This window comes from Kwoniella dejecticola, chromosome 5 (assembly GCF_000512565.2).
Source record: "Kwoniella dejecticola CBS 10117 chromosome 5, complete sequence".
NCBI classification, from domain to species: domain Eukaryota; kingdom Fungi; phylum Basidiomycota; class Tremellomycetes; order Tremellales; family Cryptococcaceae; genus Kwoniella; species Kwoniella dejecticola.
Window position 1 is genome coordinate 445,448 of NC_089305.1, and position 16,977 is coordinate 462,424.

The following is a 16,977-nucleotide window of genomic DNA, read 5'->3' on the forward strand; positions in this document are numbered from 1 at the left end:
GATCAGGTATCGGGTGATCAGGTTTCGGGTGATCAGGTACGAGGATGAGGTATAATCCTCTGTTATTGTTGTTGAGAAAGAGCGTGTATGTCCAAATGAATGTGGTTCTGAACGTCGAGTTATAACTATAAGGATTGTAAAATGATGAGATATTTCTTGATGATTTCAACAAGGCATGTTCTGTCGTCGAGATGGGAAGAATTGGTCGTTCGAAGTCCGTATCCGAGATTCGAGGCGAATGGGTCGAAACGGAAAGGAAAGACGAGGAGAGGCGAGGAACGTAAGTAAGGGGGAACGAGGTGGTCCGAGCGTCTGTCGTTGTCTTTTAGTAAAAGGGAAAAGGAGGCGAGCGCACGGTCGCCTTTACAGGAACCAGGTGATGTTGCGTTCGGGGACCCAAGGGGAAGGAGAGAAACAATGAACGTTCTATGTGTTCCGTCCGTCGCGATTTAGAGGTATGTGTCCGACAAGAAAGATGTTTGGTCGTGGTTGGGTGGAATTCAAATTCTGATTCAAGTTTGGGCTAGACTGGTCGTTTGAGCGTGAGCTAAGGTGATCGCGTGATGTCCACAAGATTAGCGTTGTTGGTCGTCCAGAGTTGTTGAGTTGTCGAAAAGAGTGTAGCTGCGCGTGTGTGCGTTGTGGGGTTGCTGATGACAGGTACCAGTGGGTGATGTTGAATAGACGGTGGGTTCAGAGAGGAGTATAGGACTATTAGAGAATTTCTGGGGTAAAGGTGGAAAGTGTAGCAAAGACGATTTACTGGAATAGCATTACGATCAACGAAGAACAATCGGAAGATCAACGACTCCAAAGTCAAGTCGTGGTCATACTCATAGTCCCATGAACAAAATACAAGGAAGGCTTGATCGCAAGTAAGTCACGGTACAATACTTGAGTATAATCCTATAGCGTCAGGATGTAAGCCGTAATAGCCCGATTTCCGGAACAGCAAGCAATTCATAGGAGTAGCGTTCGTTCGTTTATGCTGTTTTTACTAGAGCCTGTACCCGTGTTGTGTATTTTGATATTATTGTAATGGTGCCGTATTTGTGAGACACCAACGACTGAGCGATCAAGCTGGACCTGCATGGTGATTCGCGACTTAAGTCGTATTATTCCTCTTGTATTGTGAACGTTATTCCGCCAATGCTCTTCTGACAGGACACCAACACCCTATGGCTTGGTATAAATTCAACAAGGTGGACCATCGAATGGACAAAACAACAAGAAAACAAGCAAAGGATAGGAAATAAATCGCGTAAATCCTCCTTGTGCCCGGCTATTCAAAATCGTTCGAAAATAAACATAAATCCAATGGATGGGCGTAGAGTTGAGGAGTATTTCAGGGTAAAAATGATACGCTAAAGACAAGGAACGCGCCCTGAGGATCCGGGGCAAACAGAACAAATACTGAGTAAACAACCCAAAAACCCCAATAAAAGCGGAGAAACAAGAACAAGGACGATCTGAGCGCCGTTTGAGAAACCACATGTAGTCCACAGGACTTGGACCTTGGACTAGTCCGGTTTCAGTACTCATAGCATCTTGAGCTGCAGTGAATCTCGATGTCAGATGATCGATTGAGTCTAGACTCCATGAAAACGTCTCATCCGTAAGTCATCTTGGCGTCTACCACCTAGGTCATTCACCGCTGGTGCGATCGTGTATACAGAGTCATATATAGCGCCGTGATGTATATCATTGATTGACCCATTGATACATGATCTTAATGCTGCGGAACATGAGGTGTATATTATATAGCGTTGGTGATGGTAATGACTACGCTTTGACCGTCTTGTACTATCATCCTTCCTTTCACTCTAAGGCTTGCGAGACAAGCTCAATGATCTCCCTCGTCGTTTTGCCTACATTGCTCAGATCCTTCGATACAGCTTGCCATACCGGACCATGATGCGGTGAAGCCGCTATACATCTCTCAATGACCAGTTCTTGGCGTTCCTGCGTATCATAGATCACAAATTAGCGATTAGCGATCAACAGCAGGTATTCGCGGTAGATTGCGGTCAAACGAAAGGGGGATATGACTCACAGGTTCACCATGTTGTCTCTCGAATTTCAACCACCATCCCCAAGCATCTCCCCAATCTTGATCAGCCGTAATCGCATTCTGCATCCATTGTCTCGTCTTCTCAATCTTTCTTTCTCCCCAGAACAGTCTGGCAACAGCCAAGATAACAGCTGGATGTTCGCCCGCTTTCTTGAGCGCATCGACTGATCGTCCTTTACGTTGTTGAGGTTGTTCCATGAATATAGCCATGCTCCATAATATCGGTGAGGTCGGACATTCTTGCATCGCTATGTCGGACAAATAACAAGCGTCAGCTTCGTTCGATCGAGGTCAAAACAAAAGAAAGAAATTGTTGTAGTGAGGCAAATCAGACTGACCTCTTGCCAAGACAGCCTTAGCCTGCTGTTGAGTACCTGTCCTTTCCTCTATCTTCACACTTTCCGCCCACAGCTCGTCATTCTTGGGCAATTTCATACGGGCACTTTCGAGCAATGATCTAGCCTTGATCGTGATCCCAGCTTTCTCCTCTAGGCGAGCAGCCAAGATCCACAAAGGTATAGATTTCGGACAAGCTTTACACCCTTGAGCGTAAGCCGCGCGAGCATTGGCCGTTGCACCTCGCGATTGATGTATTTGACCGCGGATCATATGCAATTTATCGAATGTGGGGTATTTCTTGATGGCCGCTTCCAAAGTTTCTAAAGCTGCGTCCAATTGACCGAGTTGACGTTGAAGAACAGCTGATTTCATCCATATCTACATTCACACAATCCATTAGCATATCCTCTGAGCAGTAGGAGTGGAAGACAACCTACACGTTCGGTATCAGCTTGGACTCTAGCTTTCTCCAAGATTTGGGTGGCAGCTTCCATTTCACCCGTTTCGGCTGCAAGTTTGGCAGCTGCCAAGAAGATAGATTCCGAGTCTTCGTTCTGCTTGAATGCTTCCGACAGAATCGCTTGAGCTCCAGGTACATCACCTCCCACCCATTTCTCCTTAGCAGCCATAAGCCAGAGGACTTCGGCGTTGGGACAATGGACAACACCCTTTGCCAAGATATCCTGGACAGCTTGACTACGGGAGGGAGCGAGGTTAGCTGACATTTTCCCTTTTTTGGCAAATGAGAGATATGAGAATACTTACGGTGTACCGTGAGCTTTCTCGAACTCAGCGGCTTTTCTCCACACGGATGAAGATGTCGGGAAAGTCTCCAAGACAACCACGTAGCATGCTCGTGCGACTTCGAAGAATCCGCCCTTTGCCGCTCGTTCCTCATCTTCCACCCAAACATTCTTTCGATCCTCCTCTTCGACATCTTGGTGAATAGTAGCTTTAACGATGGCTTGTGCAGTAAGTGGGGATCCATCTTGTTCACAACGTTCAGCTTCTTGTAACCATTGTTCCCTTGATAGTAGGACTTGGTTTTTTTCCAGTGACTTCACAGCGCCGACCATGAGTTTGTCAACCTGCGCAGCAAGTTTGCGTGTCTTCTCAGCTTCGTCCTCGAGCTTGACATCACCGATAGCGGACGGCGATTGCTCGGCAAGTCGTCCTGCCGCAATCCAGATCTCGTGAGAAGTCGGTATACGTTTTCTTGCGGAGTTGAGAACTTGCTTGGCATTTTCAGGCGTTTCCAATCTCGCCAAAGTGAGCCACAACTCGACGGAAGTCGGTATGACTTCTACCGCACGAGTCAGCAGTACACGAGCGTCTTCAGGGTCATCCTCCAGGTTGACGGTTTCTTTCCAAAGTCGCACAGAATTGGGTATGAATTCGAGGGCTATTTACAATTAGAGACAATCAGCCGATGATTCATACACTGTGACAGCTGACGCTTACCTTTTCGTAAGACTCGCTTCTTCGCCATAACATCGGATTCCAGGGATGACGCTTTGAGCCAAACCTTGACAGACTGAGGAACATGTTGCACCGCTCGCCCAAGTATGACTTTGGCATTTTCAGGTGTCTGTACGTATCAATGGATCAGTCCAAGTTTCACGGTGTCACTGACACGAAAAAAGTACTCACATTGAGCTCAGCCGCATTGAGCCACACATCTTCACTCTTCGGACACTTCTCACATCCCTCGGCGATAATTTTCCTTGCCGCCACCATCTTCTTGGCATGTACTTCCAACGAAGCTGCTGCGATCCAGCCTGGAGCGTGCTTGGGATTGGTTTGAATCAGATTTTGCAGCAATTGTCGAGCTTGTTTGATATCACTACATTCAGAAGATCAGCTTTCACAAATTCAAGCGATGAGGTCATTGCGCTGCTTCGAAGCTGACTAACCCAATCTGAGCATCCGTCTGTACAATCTGACTATTCAAAGCTGTCATATATCCCCTTGGATCTACACTGGTCGACGATCCATTCGCAGCGTCCTTCGAAGCCCTGTCCAGTTGTAATGACAGAACCTTGTCTCGGGCATTACCGATAGCGATGAAGTCCGTCATTGTACCATCCGCAGCAGGAGTGTCGAAGCCACCATTCTAGGGGATCACAACCGTACAATCAGCTTTCATTTTCCTAAGACAATTCGTACCCCAGAAAGAAAAACGAGCTTACTTCTTGTTGAGCTTTATCCAATTCGCCCAACAGTATATTCCTATTCGCAATATCTGCTACTACCGTATCTGAAACAGCATAACTTCTACCATTCTGATTCTCTTCCAATCTCATGTTGTGTTTCCGCCTTTTCCCAGTCAGATTACCGGCTTCAGGTATACTGTCCCAATCTGTATCGTTCAACGAGCTGAGATTTCGCTTCAAGTCGGCAAATTGAGTTTGCAATTTAGGATTCAGAGCTCGTTCTTTTGCTGCTTGTTCCGCCTCCGCTGCATCTCTATGACATGACCATCAGCTACCAGGACCTGGGGGGATACAAATCTGATTCGAAGTCGAAGAATCTGAGGACTCACCTTCTGGCCTTCCGCCTAGCATCCATACGTTCGTCCACACTCTCCCATATACGATCTGCCTCTTCGTCGTCCGCCTCATACACTGTTCCAGCGAATAGATTCCTTTCGTCATCCGGATCTTGCAGTGCTTCGGGGTCAGGCACTTCTTCACCTCGTTTTGCTTGGGCTTCACTGTACAGCAGTAAAACGCATCAGTCAGCTTTGCGCTTCAGGTGGCATGGGGAAAAGATGATGGGCAAGAGTTGGCAGAGATGAGTAGTGAGACGCAAGAGGTATGAGAAGGGCCAGAAGAAGGATCAAGGCCCTCAAGGTGAAGAAGACAGAATAGGATGAATGACTGTAAATTGACCATATAGGTTGATCTGACGGTGATTTTGCAAGAGGGAGTACTCACGCTATCGTCTCGGCTGAAGGACCTTCTCTAGCAGGACCGATATCTGATCTCGTCGTGAAACCAGAAGCACCACGACCTAGACCAGCAACGTAGGATGTGGGTGCGGCCATCTGCAAGAAGTTGTATCGCACCTCCTTGGGGATATGCCTGACCGTTCCTAAGTGCGACATCTTGACCGAGGATCTACTATTCGATTAGGCCCGAGGCAAGAAGGGATTGAACGGTTGAGACAGTCGTGTCGAAGTTATCTATTCTGACTGGGATGAGCTTTCGTGATAGGCTCTTTTGGGTATATGGTGAGTGTGATCACGTCTGGCAGTCGATTCGAATGCTGAGTCCGCCGTTGATATCAGGTGAACAGGCTTGGAGAGACCAACGCAGAAACAAACACTTCGAGCATAACGATAGAATCTGAAGGGTTGAACGAGTTCGACAAAGTCAGTGGCAAGAGTCAAAAGACCTTACGTAAGAAAACACCTCCACTCGAAAAGTCGGTCGAAAGATGCAAGATGCTGATCAAGACTGAAGACGCCATTGATGCACCTCGACCTTTCTGTCTTGCACATTCATCTTGATCAGGCGGACTCTTAAGACCCTCTCAGAGCCCCTTAGGTCAACAAATAATCGAATCAACGGCACAAAACAGTCGCTCCCGCTGAGAAGTAGACCTCGTTCTGCACAATATGTCCACGCCCATCGAAACTCCCGTTTCCCGTCGATTGGCTTCCGTCAAGAACATCATCATTGTCCTATCCGGCAAAGGTGAGTCCTTCGTTCTTCCTCCCCCTTTCAAGAGAAGAAAGAGAAGGTCTGGCTTAAACCGGTGCTGATGCATGAGCCTGGTTATGTTTCGACTTCTAGGTGGTGTGGGCAAATCATCATCATCCGTACAACTCGCACTCTCCCTCCTCTCGCAATCGCCTTCGACCCGAGTAGGTCTTCTCGATCTAGACATAACTGGACCTTCGTTACCTCGCATGGTGGGACTAGATATACCCGATGCTACAGTGCATCAATCGTCCGCAGGGTGGGTACCCGTATATGTGGATGCCGAGAAGAGGCTGGGCGTGATGAGTATAGGCTTTCTGTTGAAAGACAGAGGTGATTCCGTCGTATGGCGAGGCCCGAAGAAAGACGGGATGATAAGGCAGTTCTTGAGTGAAGTGCGGTGGGGTGAACTGGATTATCTCGTAGTGGATACTCCGCCTGGTGAGTGAACCCTTCTCGATGCACGTCCAACCCCTCTGTCGTATTGTTGTATTTGTTTGCATGACTGTATCACCATGTTCGGCTTCATAAAAGTCTTTAGACCGCAAATGACAACGCAGGCTGCCTGGGATTGCTAACACCCACCTACTACGCAGGAACATCCGACGAACATATCAGTCTCCTAACACACTTACATCCACTCTTCGCTCCCACATTACTCAAACCCACAACTCCAACTTCTATCCTGATCACCACACCCCAAGTCACCAGCATAAACGATACCATAAAATCCCTCTCCTTCACCCGGAAACTCAGTCTACCAGTGATGGGGCTCGTCGAGAACATGTCCGGATACGTCTGTCCATGCTGCGACGAGATCTCAGATATCTACGGAGGTCAAAATAAAGTATCTGAACTAGCTACCAAAGAGAATCTGGGATACTTGGGTAAAGTGCCGATAGATACGAATTTGGTTAAATTGCTGGATAGCGTTAGTAAAGGTGAAATCCCTGCAGCCGCTCAGAACGAGGATGGAAACAGTAATCGTGGTTCCGATGATACCGCAGACGTCAGCAACAACAACACTCTGAACGGGAATGGGAGTGGGCATGGGGATGGAAATGGAAATGGATCCGATGAAAATGCAACAACGACACAAAGCCAATTCCCCTTATTGGACAAGTATAATGCCACGGCAAGTTCTAAGGTGTGGAAAGGAATTACGGATAAACTAATAGAGCGGATCGAAGAGAGGAAAAGCCAGATCAGACACAGGCTGGAGAATCAATAATTTGAATTGATCAACCTTCATGTCGGCTCACGATCAATTGTATCTCCATGTTGTACTTGTACCTGTACTTGTAATCACATAATAACCCCTTAGCTCAACGGCTCAAGTCGGATCCAGCCCAATATAGATATCGGCATGCTCACGATCTCCAAACATGCATTATGCATTATAGATACATACAAACTCAAGGACATGCACAAACACCTCATGCGCGACACGTCACACCAATATCATCTGCTGCGAGACACCTCTCTGGTCCTGAATGGATTTACAGATTCATCATCTCCTCTTCTTCTTGTCCACCTTGATTCTCTCCCTGGAGCACCTCATCCTTACTGTCAATCTCGATACCCTCAACACTCCCCCTTATCGCCTCGCTCTCAGTCCCGTCGACTTTGACTTTCTTACTGTCCATGGCATTTTCCAGCGCTTCTTCAACCTTCCTCTTATTGTCTTTCACAGGCCCAGTCACATTCACCTGAATAGACTTAGCCCTCGGCGCGGGACCCCAATTCGGCAGAGGATTGATCTGGTAGAACGTCTCTTTGCCTGTTCTTTCGAGGGACGCATCTGGATGAGGTGTGAAATCGATAGTATGCCTGAAACCATTGATATAATTCGTCAGCTTATGTGCAGACAGCTTTCTATGCCCCTGCTGCGCAGATCAGATCAACTGCTCGTTATTGCCTAATCCTGATCCTGATCTTGATTTTGATCCTGATTCTACAAACTCACGTCATGGCTTTAGCGATCAAGACTCGCGCCGGACTACCTTCCGCGATCTTATCGATCCGAATCGGATTGGTCTTTGCTTCCTCTCGCAGGATATCATAGATGAATGATCGTGGAGCATTCGTCTTGATGGCTCCCGCTTGAGCGTGAGACCGGGAGACTTTGTATCCCGCATTCAACAGGGCCGAGAGGATTTTGTTCAACGGTAAAGATGGTAAGTGGACACTCTTGGCTATCCTGTTAGCAGTGAAGAAGAAGGGGTCGGGTAATTCCTGAAATGCAACGTATTAGTCAAATCAATGAGTATTGAGACAGCCATCGATCACCACGGCGGTATGGTTGTTCGTCTGGATTGGGACCCACCTGAGCAGCAAGCGAAAGCATCCCTAACATCCTAGGGAATGTCTTGTATTCTTTCTCCTGAGCGGAAATCTCGGTGATGACTCGCTTGGCGAAAGTCGGATCTTGGATTGGTCCGAGCCACAGAGGTCCACCAAGCTGCATGGGTATTGACAGTTAGTTGTGATAAATTCTCTTCATATGGACAATAGCCAGAGGGTCTTGATGTCAACACTACTCACATGCATCGTCCCGCCGCATTCTTCGCAATTACTTCCATTCTTGGGTGTAGGTCCAGCATGAGTCTTGAAAGTCTCTCTGACCACTCCTTTCGAGGTTTCCCTTTCCACTATCCTTCCAAATGGCTGGGTGACCGACGATTCGCAGAAATTACACGTGAACACCACCCCGCTCTTACTACCGTCCGAGAAGAAGGCAATATCAGCTTTGTCGATCTGCCCGAATTGATGACGCCCGCCCTTCATATGACAAACGTACCTAGCTACCCTCTTGACCTGCTCTGGACCTGTGTTGATCCTAACGAAAAGCCTCACGTAGAAATCGATGGAGAACGATAATAATGGTGTGATATACCTTCCGTATCTCGCTGCGCACGTCGCTAGTGAATGCAGCACTAATCGTAATGCAGCTTCGTGGGTGTATTCAGCATGGACGTTGGTTCCTCCGTAATTCGAATAACTAGAAACAGCGATCAAATCCGCTCAGCCGATGAGAACAGCATCTACGCAGAGGCAGTCGCTCACCATTTCTCGGGGTACTGTTGTCCTGCAAGAACAGCTAAGTCCGTGCAAGTTATAGCCAACAACCCTAATTGCCAAATAACAAACTTAGCTTAGAAGCACTGTAGATGATGGAAGAGCTTACCCCCGTCCGAAATGCTACCTATGGCAGCATCTATGAAAGGCGCTGCTGTACCGTACGGATCCAGGTCCACCACGTCCACTCGAGAAGATGGTCCAATGGGAGATCTATGCGAATACATAAAAGCGCTGCAATATAAGCAGATGACTAGTCAGCTTCACCCTGCGGCTCGTAGGGTCCAAATGCAGGTCAGGAAGTATCCGGTGATGTTGAACTCACCAAGCATCTCCCTCATTGATCTTGACTCGACCCCGACATCCGGGCCTCCTCCCAACTTTATCTTTGATCTCTAGACCATCCTCCCCTATCAGCTGTTTAGGCTCTTCCGCTTTTTTCACTTGTTCTTCCTCTTTCATAGGCTCATCTCCATTCTCAGCCTTCGAAGTATCACCATTCTCCGCTGATTTGGGCACCCAAGGCTGTCTTGGCGGAAGGGAATACTCTCCGACTCCATTGAACTCCACATTACGTCGCATAGCTTCACAAGCGGAGGGCGAAAGGTCGTTGGCTAGCACAAACCTATCGATTGATGAGCTGAATCAGCTGGCAGCCTTTTCCCATTGACATCGACATGAAACAGGTCATCCAGCTCACTTGACGTTGGGTATCTCCTTGGCATATCTGATCGATCGCAGACCGGTAGCAGCCAGAGCTTCAAGGATGTTGATAGACGGCGGCCTGAATTTGCGCTACGCAAAATGTGAGGATTGTGAGCGAATTGATTTAGTCTGTCCATGCTGAGAGAGCGGCTGACCTCTGTTGAAGGACCCGCTGTTGGCTGTTCGTTCAACGAGTTCTCGGCCAAAGTCTCTGGATCTGCGGCAGCTATACCCGGTAATGGGGGAGAACCAATGTTCACATAAGGATGAAACGCGTTGGTCATGGACTTATGTCAGCTGTTGTCCAAGATATGAGAAAGCTTGACCACACAACTGACCCTTCTCTCCTCCCCCTTCTTCTTTCGCAGCCTCTTTACTCTTCCCCTTCTTCTTCTTAGGTACACCTCCAGTCTTTGCCAATTTATTCCTAAACTTAGTTTCCTGTTCCTCCTTTCTCAGCTCGTTCCATGCTCGGATAACAGCGACACTCATATCTCGATTGTAGTGTTGAACAGGGTTCAAGAAAGCTCCTTCTTTCGGCAGGAAAATGGTTGTTGTTGATTCGGTATGTGTCGTATGTCCTTTAGGAATCCCATCTTTCAGAGGTACGGTATATGGGATTTCCGAGGACGGCGTTGTTGATGTCGACATTTTGCGTATCTTTTGCAGTCGTTGCGCTTGGAGTCCGGTTTGTATCGGTAGCAGTGATATGTAAGATCGTAGGATAGTCGATCTGATGATCATAAGCCCTACTCCTAAGCTGTGATATCAGCTGGTGACTGGTTGCTCAAGTCGAATCAAAAGTCAAAAAAGTCAAAAGTCAATCTCGAAATTAATCTTTAACTTTGGTTGCCAGAGTGGAGGGTGAATGGGGAAGAATAACGGGATGAGTGATAAGGATCAAGTGAGTAGAACATTACTCCACGTCATCATTTCAGCCCTCTTCAATGTCTATGAATCGCGTCTCTCACTCGTCAGAGTCGCGTCCTGTCGGTTCAAGTTGATTTATGATCATTCTTGCTCTTCCTCTGACATCAGAGGCATATATTATACTTTCACAAATCAACCCATCTAAACATCGCATCAAAAGAGTCGAGCTGTCTCTGCATATATACTCAAAGGCTCACGATTACTCAGATACACGATCAAATATCATTTATCATCGCCGTCGTTCATCTGAAGCTGGCTTCTCTGATACTCCGGACCTCATCACAAAATGGTAAATCCGTCCCTGCCTTGCAAATCAGGCAGTCCAGAGCTGACTCATGAAACTTCTTCTCCTATGCTAATTCTAGTCTATCGTGAGTCCGCTCATTTACCCTTATTGCCGCATCGTCTCGTCGCACCGAGCTGATCCCATACTTGACCTCAGGTCAACATCCGTAATATTGAGTTGGTGAACAATCCCGCGAAATTCGATGATCCGTATCACTTCCGAATCAAGTTCGAGGCAATAGCACCACTAGCAGAAGGTATGTCAACCACTGAATCATGAGGTACTGGCATCGTTCACAGCTGACCGCCTTGCTGCTCCATCGTTTCAGACCTCGATTGGCGATTGATATATGTCGGATCAGCAAAATCAGAAGAATTCGACCAAGAGCTAGACAATTGTTCGGGTGAGTCTGGCGAAAAGTGGCTTGATTACCCCACAGTACAAGAAGCGCTGACAAAGCGTTTGCCCTTATTCTACAATGGACTGATTCGATTTCCACTCGTAATTATCTGGCGATACCTTCCTTCTTATGGTGATCGACTTTGATGACTTTTTCTCTTCGCCGCTCAACTATGCACCTGCGTTACAGTCGGACCGATACCAGCAGGGATAAATGCATTCGACTTCCAAGCACCCGCTCCAGCACATCATCTCTTACCGTCCGTCGAGTCCGAAGAGATATTAGGCGTAACAGTAATTATCATAACTGCATCATATAGGGAAAAAGAATTTGTCAGAGTGGGATATTACGTGAATACATATTACGAGGAGGAAGAATGGAAAGAAAACCCGCCACCTAGCGTACAGTGGGAGAAGCTGTATAGGAATGTTTTGATTGAGAAACCGAAAGTGACCAGGTGAGTTTGCGTTCTGCTAATCTAATGTCTTGCTTCTGTGCCCTCTTTTAGTCTCTGTACCCATCAAGAATGATCATTCCTCCCATGTCTGGAGGTTTGAGCTCTATCTGATTTGCTGATGCCGTTGTTGCATATCACATTAGATTCCAAAATCCGTGGGACTCGGCACCACAGGCATCGCCGTACGACTCCCCCTCATTTGGTAGCGGTTTGAATGGTAACGGAGCGGAACTGCCTCCGTCAGGCGGTAATCCGGAAATGTTCTCTGCTCCATTACCGCCGCCTGTGCAGAAAGTAGCTGGAGTGGTGGGCGAAGGAGGGGGACAAGATGTCGAGATGTCGTAGCATGTATCTGATGTATTCCAGTCGGCCCAAGGAAGGAAGCTGATCAGATAACGGAAGATCCAAAGCTGGCCGGCGTCTAGAGGGCAATCTATTGGTCTGTCTAGAATGCAGCATGTACCATGTGTGATTCGACCCTCTTTAGCAGGTCTACCGGCATCCCATGCGATTCAGGATAGGCAAAATCTCCGGCGTTTCAGGAAGGGCTTGAAACACACTCGCATACTGTTTCGAATGCATACACAAAGGGATAAAACGAGCTTTTTCTGAACGCTAAATGGTATACACTGCCATGTATACTGTCATTCATGTTTTGAGGGATGATCGTTGTCGATCACACGAGCCAGCCATTCAAATAGTACAACATCCTAGTGCGTATTGTAACACTGTACTTGTGCACAGCCAATTGCTGACCGAGCGATCCCGGATGATCGAGCTGAACAGATTCCCTTTCGGCCGGACCCCGTATATGTACATTTGTGTTTGTGTCCGTGTTTAGGCATGTTTCATGTTTAATGAAAGGAGCTACATCGAGCCAAATCACTGGTCAGAATTGTCATACTTTTGCATAGCGATACTTTTGCATAGCGATACTCTTGCAAGTAAATGTTATATATAAGCAGACTTGAAGGAGCTCATGATCGATAATATTCTCAGCGTCCATATTTTTCCTGTCGCTAGTCATTCATTCGTCTTCCATTCCTCCAGATCTTTATCCTTCGTATGGAAGATCCGACATGTTCCTTCACTCAAGATCCGCACTGTTACCCATCCTCTTGACTTTGACTTTGAGTTCTGCATCACCGCAATCAAGCGCTGGGAGCGAAAATTCGAGAATCGAGGCGCAACTCTCTCTCGGCCCAGAGACCTATACCGCTTCAGGCATTTTCCCCACCAGCCTATTCCTGAGTTACTGGAATGAACCTACACAGACCGTCTCCCAAGTTCAGCCGGTTGTCACTGACCTAGTCTTCGTAGGTTGACGCATCTACATAGCCACATTTATATCACTGGACTTCGGCCTCCTCTCTCATGATATCACAATGTGGAAGACATAGTGGAGCTGATCTATGTACCTTGACTTGTTTTACATCCACTCATTTCATCCGATTATACTGTATTTCCAGAATACGACATACCCTCTCGACCTTACCAGCCCAGATAAGATCCCGAACGATACTTCTACTAAAGACAACTATCCCGCTACGACCCTCGAGGGCGAAGAAGCGGACAAGCTCTATGAGAGTGTGCTCGCTGATGTTCAAAGTATAATTGCTGGATCCGAGGAAGGGGATAGTCGATCAAATTGCACAAAATGTACCGACGCTATGGTCTCTGCTGGATCATTGACTAAACAAGCTCCCAGAGTGGGTATCCTGCGTCGTCTACTCCTTTCATCCTCCACCACTGGTTTTATTTCACCCGATTAGACGGGATATCTGATTTGTCTATCTGAAGGCATCGAGGGTTCGACTTTGACTGATAAATGGTTTGACCTCAGCTTATCCCCAAGTTATTGGTAAACCTGTGCAACGATTACGAATTCGGCTCGACAGATGACTGTCTGCGATACTCCCAAAACAGCAATGGACCATATTACGCTCAGGTCCTTGCGTATGCAGATCTGAGTGGCTCGGACGGTCAATTCTTGTGCCATCAATTTTTGGGTGTGAGCAAATGCGAGAAACCACCTCTGTGAGTGGCATCAAACCATTTAACATAGTTGAAAACGATATCACCACTGACCACTATCAATTGCCTCGACTGCCTGATCCCTCCCGCGACGTATTTCATCGTACATTTATCACAACAGACCCAAATTCGATGCAAGTGAATTTTGGAGTAAACCTAAACCCTCCAATGTGGTTCTGCCCGAATCGAAAGGTACCAATAGAATCAAAGTTCTGGTACGCTCTCATCCTCTACTGTGACTGACGGATCCAGCAAGGCTGACTGAGGCATATGGATTTGCCATTAAAAGCATATCTCTAATTTACATCTCGATCCGCGATATGCGACTGGGTCCGAGTGAGTCTGCCGAACTGTATGGACCATATCTCGAGCAGAGCAGGATGATGGAACAATGGCACGCTCTACGCACTGCGAGTGCTGAGATCAATCCTGATATGCTACAGAGCCAATTGTACTTCGGGTACATGCTGCCGAAACGATAATCCAGTAGAAGCACTTCAGGCAGGTTTTCAGCCTTCGGTCTCGGCTCCGAGATTCGGTTACTTCTCATGCGATACACCTTGGTCTCTCGCTGCAGCTGCTGTCCAAGCTATCCCAGTCCTGACAGGTACCGACGCCGCCGAGGATGGAGCCGATGTCTTCAACATGACTATCTTTACGGGAGATATCGTTTCTCATGGTCCTTTATACCAAGAAAGTCAAGAGTATGTCATGTATACGGAAGCTGGTCAGTATCACAATACCACCTCTTATACATACTACGTATGTCATCAATTACAGTACTGTAGCTAAATCCACTGGCCCACTCTAGCGGTTTATGATCTATGGAAAAGGACTCTGAACCCTTCTTCGCCGATGTACGCGGCGATCGGTAATCATGATTCATACGCTTCAGATTTCGATTCTCCCAATACCTTACCTGGCGAAGTGAAGGAGCAATTTACTTGGAACTACGAGCATCTGTCCTCTCTGTGGAGACACAACGATTGGATAGACGACAAAGCTGCCCAACAAGCCAAAGCGTAAGCGCTACGTTATACTATACAGTCCGCCGCACTCTCCCTTGCTTTACCAACTTCCTATACGGGATTGGTCCTCTCAAGTATTGCGTGAATCCATCTCCGCTGATATGGCTGACCTGGGATTTCTAGGCATTACGGTGGCTACTCCATTCAGCACGCCAAGAATCTGAAGATAATCACCCTGAACACTGACTTGTGGTACAAAACCAACGTCTTCGCCTATATCAACAGTAGTAAAAGCGACAATTTCGGGTTCCTCAGATTCCTGGCTTCTGAACTTCAAGAGGCTGAAGATTGTGGCTCGAGAGTGTATATCGTTGGACATGTTTTATCGGGATGGGACGGTACGAATGCTTTACCCGGACCGACTGATGCGTTCTACCAGATCGTAGATAGGTACAGTCAGACGATAGCGGCGATCTTCTGGGGACATAGTCATGAAGATCAACATCTTGTGTATTACTCGCAAAATGGCACGGAGATCTCAGTGGAGAATGCTCAGAATGTGGCGTGGATAGCTCCTTCGTTGACGCCTTCTCAAGATAGTAAGTCGATCTCAGATCTGTCCGCCGCGAACAATATTATAGCCACTCTGCTACCATAGGAGTCTATGCGTAAATCCATCATTCATCAATGTCACCACATTGGTTGACTGGCTGATTGCTGACTTACTGATAACTTGTTTGGCACAAAGTGAACTCCGGTTTTAGGATGTACGAAGTTGATGCTGATACATGGGAGATTCTCGACGCACACACGTGAGTCCCTGGGCAGTGCGGCTCAAAACGTGCGCAGGGCCCTGCAGCAAAGCACAAGCTCCCACCTAAGTTGATCATTTTGTCTAGGTGGTATTCGAACGTATCGACGTACAGCGACCTAGACGGCCAGCTTGAGAATGGACCGATCTACGAATACGAATACAACACTCGAGAAGCTTATGGAGCGGCTATCGACTGGCCGGAGAACGCATCGCTCAACGCCACTTGGTGGCACCGAGTGACGGAACAGATGGAATTGGATAACGGCGAGCTTGTGCAATTGTATAATGCGCATCAAGGGAAGAAGTCGATACGGACACCGAATTGCACGAGTACGGAGTGCGTACAGGCGAAGATCTGCTATATCCGAGTAAGTCTTTGATGCTCCAGCCATAACAGTTTCTCACACCATTCAGGCCAGCTCGAAGAAGCCTGCACGCCGGAATTGGTGGTATTCACAAAAGGGTGCCATGCTGATACTTTGTATCCTCTTTTTCTGTTATAGAGTGGATCGACTCCGCTAGCGCTGGAAAATTGTATACCTGATTTCGGGAGCGTGCAGTAGAGACAGAAAGGAGCGAGAGTTACTCAGAACGATAATGGACCTTGAATGCAAATACCTTCGTCTTCCGTTGCATTGTGATTACAGCAGATGTTCACCACAAAAACTGTTCTAGGGAGCTCAGAACAAGACATGCCACGAGCAAGAGGTCTGTACGATGCTTGGTGTGCTTGTGAAAGCCAAGCATCAATTCAGCGCGGGAACTCCTGCCCATAGGTTCGAGTAAGTCGGTAGTCGGCCTTGTCCAGGAGCGCCATCGACAGTATGATCGATTGGGTGATCTATCGCTATAGAAGGCGTGATAGAACTCTCGCTCCACAGATGAACGCTAGCACCGTCTTGACAGTGGATATGAACACCAGAATTAGACATAGATTGAAGCTGCTAATTCCAGATTCAGATTATTCGAGGCTGATAACGATTGATGGCGACATTAATATGGGCAAGATGGATCTACAGGCACGCTCCAACTTCATTTCCCGCGACATTCACCTGAGCCTGACGATCGACGGACAGGACTCGTCCAAAGAGGTTCCTCACGCAGGTAGACAGTGACAGCTGTTTGAAGAGAAGAATCGATTGCGCCATATTTCTCAGACCACAGAATATTATTCGTAACCTAGTGATCGCC

At 47.4% G+C, this 16,977-nt stretch overlaps 5 protein-coding genes across 5 annotated transcripts; 3 read left to right on the forward strand and 2 right to left on the reverse strand.

Moving 5' to 3' along the window:
• Positions 1-1,818: 1,818 nt before the first annotated feature.
• I303_104274 (uncharacterized protein) lies at positions 1,819-5,516 on the reverse strand (the record flags this gene model as incomplete). Its single annotated transcript, XM_018408045.1, has 11 exons — positions 1,819-1,962; positions 2,054-2,319; positions 2,410-2,788; positions 2,848-3,106; positions 3,176-3,812; positions 3,872-3,998; positions 4,061-4,253; positions 4,324-4,523; positions 4,600-4,876; positions 4,953-5,123; positions 5,347-5,516. The coding sequence occupies 11 exons, from the start codon at positions 5,514-5,516 to the stop codon at positions 1,819-1,821; spliced, it is 2,823 nt and encodes a 940-aa protein (XP_018263256.1).
• A 513-nt stretch (positions 5,517-6,029) lies between these two features.
• On the forward strand, positions 6,030-7,345 carry I303_104275 (cytosolic Fe-S cluster assembly factor CFD1; the record flags this gene model as incomplete). Its single annotated transcript, XM_018408044.1, has 3 exons — positions 6,030-6,108; positions 6,208-6,555; positions 6,711-7,345. The coding sequence occupies 3 exons, from the start codon at positions 6,030-6,032 to the stop codon at positions 7,343-7,345; spliced, it is 1,062 nt and encodes a 353-aa protein (XP_018263255.1).
• A 268-nt stretch (positions 7,346-7,613) lies between these two features.
• Positions 7,614-10,548, reverse strand: I303_104276 (N2,N2-dimethylguanosine tRNA methyltransferase; the record flags this gene model as incomplete). The annotated part of the gene is made up of 11 exons (XM_018408043.1): positions 7,614-7,944; positions 8,081-8,349; positions 8,441-8,575; positions 8,659-8,833; positions 8,915-9,115; positions 9,181-9,244; positions 9,302-9,426; positions 9,518-9,817; positions 9,893-9,987; positions 10,053-10,123; positions 10,236-10,548. 11 exons carry the CDS (start codon positions 10,546-10,548, stop codon positions 7,614-7,616), a joined length of 2,079 nt encoding a protein of 692 aa, XP_018263254.1.
• A 565-nt stretch (positions 10,549-11,113) lies between these two features.
• On the forward strand, positions 11,114-12,315 carry I303_104277 (histone chaperone ASF1; the record flags this gene model as incomplete). The annotated part of the gene is made up of 5 exons (XM_018408042.1): positions 11,114-11,116; positions 11,270-11,369; positions 11,442-11,516; positions 11,703-11,970; positions 12,114-12,315. 5 exons carry the CDS (start codon positions 11,114-11,116, stop codon positions 12,313-12,315), a joined length of 648 nt encoding a protein of 215 aa, XP_018263253.1.
• Positions 12,316-13,049: 734 nt separating this feature from the next.
• On the forward strand, positions 13,050-16,349 carry I303_104278 (uncharacterized protein; the record flags this gene model as incomplete). The annotated part of the gene is made up of 11 exons (XM_018408041.1): positions 13,050-13,286; positions 13,440-13,679; positions 13,814-14,007; positions 14,126-14,219; positions 14,294-14,340; positions 14,448-14,731; positions 14,816-15,026; positions 15,156-15,571; positions 15,721-15,784; positions 15,872-16,154; positions 16,290-16,349. 11 exons carry the CDS (start codon positions 13,050-13,052, stop codon positions 16,347-16,349), a joined length of 2,130 nt encoding a protein of 709 aa, XP_018263252.1.
• Between the last annotated feature and the right edge of the window lie 628 nt (positions 16,350-16,977).